This window comes from Mesoplodon bidens (assembly GCF_964165515.1).
Source record: "Mesoplodon bidens genome assembly, chromosome: 1".
NCBI classification, from domain to species: Eukaryota; Metazoa; Chordata; class Mammalia; order Artiodactyla; family Ziphiidae; genus Mesoplodon; species Mesoplodon bidens.
In genome coordinates, this window is record NC_138176.1 from 44330748 (window position 1) to 44332574 (window position 1827).

At 47.7% G+C, this 1827-nt stretch overlaps 1 protein-coding gene across 1 annotated transcript; it reads right to left on the bottom strand.

Annotated features, from left to right (window-relative positions):
- Positions 1-351: 351 nt before the first annotated feature.
- On the bottom strand, positions 352-1346 carry LOC308615204 (zinc finger protein 177-like). Its single transcript, XM_081230396.1, has 2 exons — positions 714-1346; positions 352-553 (listed from the first exon to the last, which is right to left on the bottom strand). The coding sequence occupies exons 1-2, from the start codon at positions 1323-1325 to the stop codon at positions 389-391; spliced, it is 777 nt and encodes a 258-aa protein (XP_081086522.1). The 5' UTR covers positions 1326-1346; the 3' UTR covers positions 352-388.
- Positions 1347-1827: the final 481 nt, after the last annotated feature.

Sequence of the window (1827 nt, forward strand, 5' to 3'; positions counted from 1 at the left end):
TATGGACCCTTAGGCAAGAGGAATTCCTAAAGGCCTTCCCACATTCTTTACGCTCATAGGTTTTCTCTCCAGTGTGAGTTCTCCTGTGCACAATAAGATAAGAGCCTGTGCTGAAGGATTTTCCACATTGATTACACTCATAAGGTTTCTCTCCAGTGTGAGATCGTGTATGTTTCTTAAGGGATGATACAGTCGTAGGGTTTCTCTCCAGTGTGAGTTCTTTTGTGCACATTAAGATGAGAGCTCTGGCTGAAGGATTTTCTGCAATGATTACACTCGTAAGGTTTCTCTCCCATGTGTGATCTCACATGTTTCTTAAGGGAAGACAGAAAAACAAAGGCTTTCCCACAATTGCTATATTCATAACGTTTCTCTCCAGTGTGAGGTCTCACACATATCTGAAGGGACAAGGGGCCAGTGAAAACTTTCCCATGTTCATTACATTTTGAGCTTTCCTCCACAGTACACATTTTTTTGTGGAAACTAAGGGAAGATCTTTTTCCATAGTCACTGCATTCACAGAGTTTCTCTCCAGTAGGTATTTGTTCATGTACTGAAAAGGAAGAGTGTAAGTTGAAGGACATAAGATGTTGATTACACTCAGAAGATTTCTCTCCTGTGAGAGTTAAGTGTTTCCTAAGGGATGATTCTTGATTGAAAATTTTTCCACAACCATTAAATTCAGTAATTTTCTCTCCAGTGTGAGTACTCACATGACTCCTAAGAGTTGAGGGATGGCCAGAGTCTTGCCCATATTCTTTATATTTGTAACATTTCTCTCTCTTGCAATATCTTGGACAAATAAGGTGACAGTTCTTTCTGAAGAATTTTCCACAATGATTAAATACCATTGGTTTCTCACCAGGGTGAGTTGCTGCCGTTTTTATGCCATTGGAAGTTTTTTCCCCAGGAACACTGTGTGTAAGAATTGTGTCTTTTGATTTAAGTTGAGTATCCCAGTCTCTATAAACACCCTGGAGAATTCCTCTCTGCTCTGGCCTCAGCTCTTCCTGCTCCACCTCAGTGATCAGACTGTGTTTGCAGAGATGATACCCCACTGAGGCCAGGTTCCTAAAGTTCTCCAGCATCACGTCTCTGTACAGGATTTTCTGAGCAGGGTCCAGCAGTGCCCACTCCTCCTGTGAAAAGTCCACTGCCACTTCCTCGAAGGTCACCGAGTCCTGTGACCAGGTTGTCAGCAAACCTGCAGCCATTCTTCCTCTTGTGTCTCCCTCCTGGCCAGGCTCCTGTCCTGGAGCATGCAGACCATTTCCACCACACTGGATTTTTTCCCATCCAAAATATTCCACTGAGGTGCTGACCATCTGGCATTAAGACAAATCTCCCAATCAGACTTCAATAGCCAACACCCACGGCTGGAACAAAGCCACCGAGGGCTCACTGGGACCCGGGGACAGGGGGCCATTGGGGCCGGAGTCACTGTGACGAGAATGACGGAGATGCTATTCCTTTTCCTTGTGGAGAAAGGACCCAAAGATTGCTCTGGAGCCTTTTGAAATCGGGAGCATCGCGGATGGAGACAAGGCCTGGCCAACTCGCCTCCTCCCAGAGCTGCCACCCGGACCTCCGCTGGCCGAGTGGGCCTGCGCTCTCGCGGGAAGGGCCGCCGCCCAGGAGCGCCGGCTGGAGGCCGGGTCGGCCAGGCCAGGGCACAAGGCCAGCATCCTCTGACCTCAAGCCTCTTCTTTCATGTCTTCCCCTCCTGCTTGAATGCACAGAGGCGGGACACACACCAAGAGGCGAAAATCTTACCTCAGACCCGCGCTGGACCACGCAGCCCTATTTATTTTTCATTTGGAGTTTTAA

Excerpts from the sequence above, each read along its gene's own strand:
- LOC308615204 (XM_081230396.1), bottom strand. The coding sequence starts at position 1,325 with ATGGTCAGCACCTCAGTGGAATATTTTGGATGGGAAAAAATCCAGTGT. Across the intron at positions 554-713 it reads CCTCAACTCTTAGGAGTCAT|TACATGAACAAATACCTACT; the intron begins GTGAGTACTCAC and ends CTTCCTTTTCAG.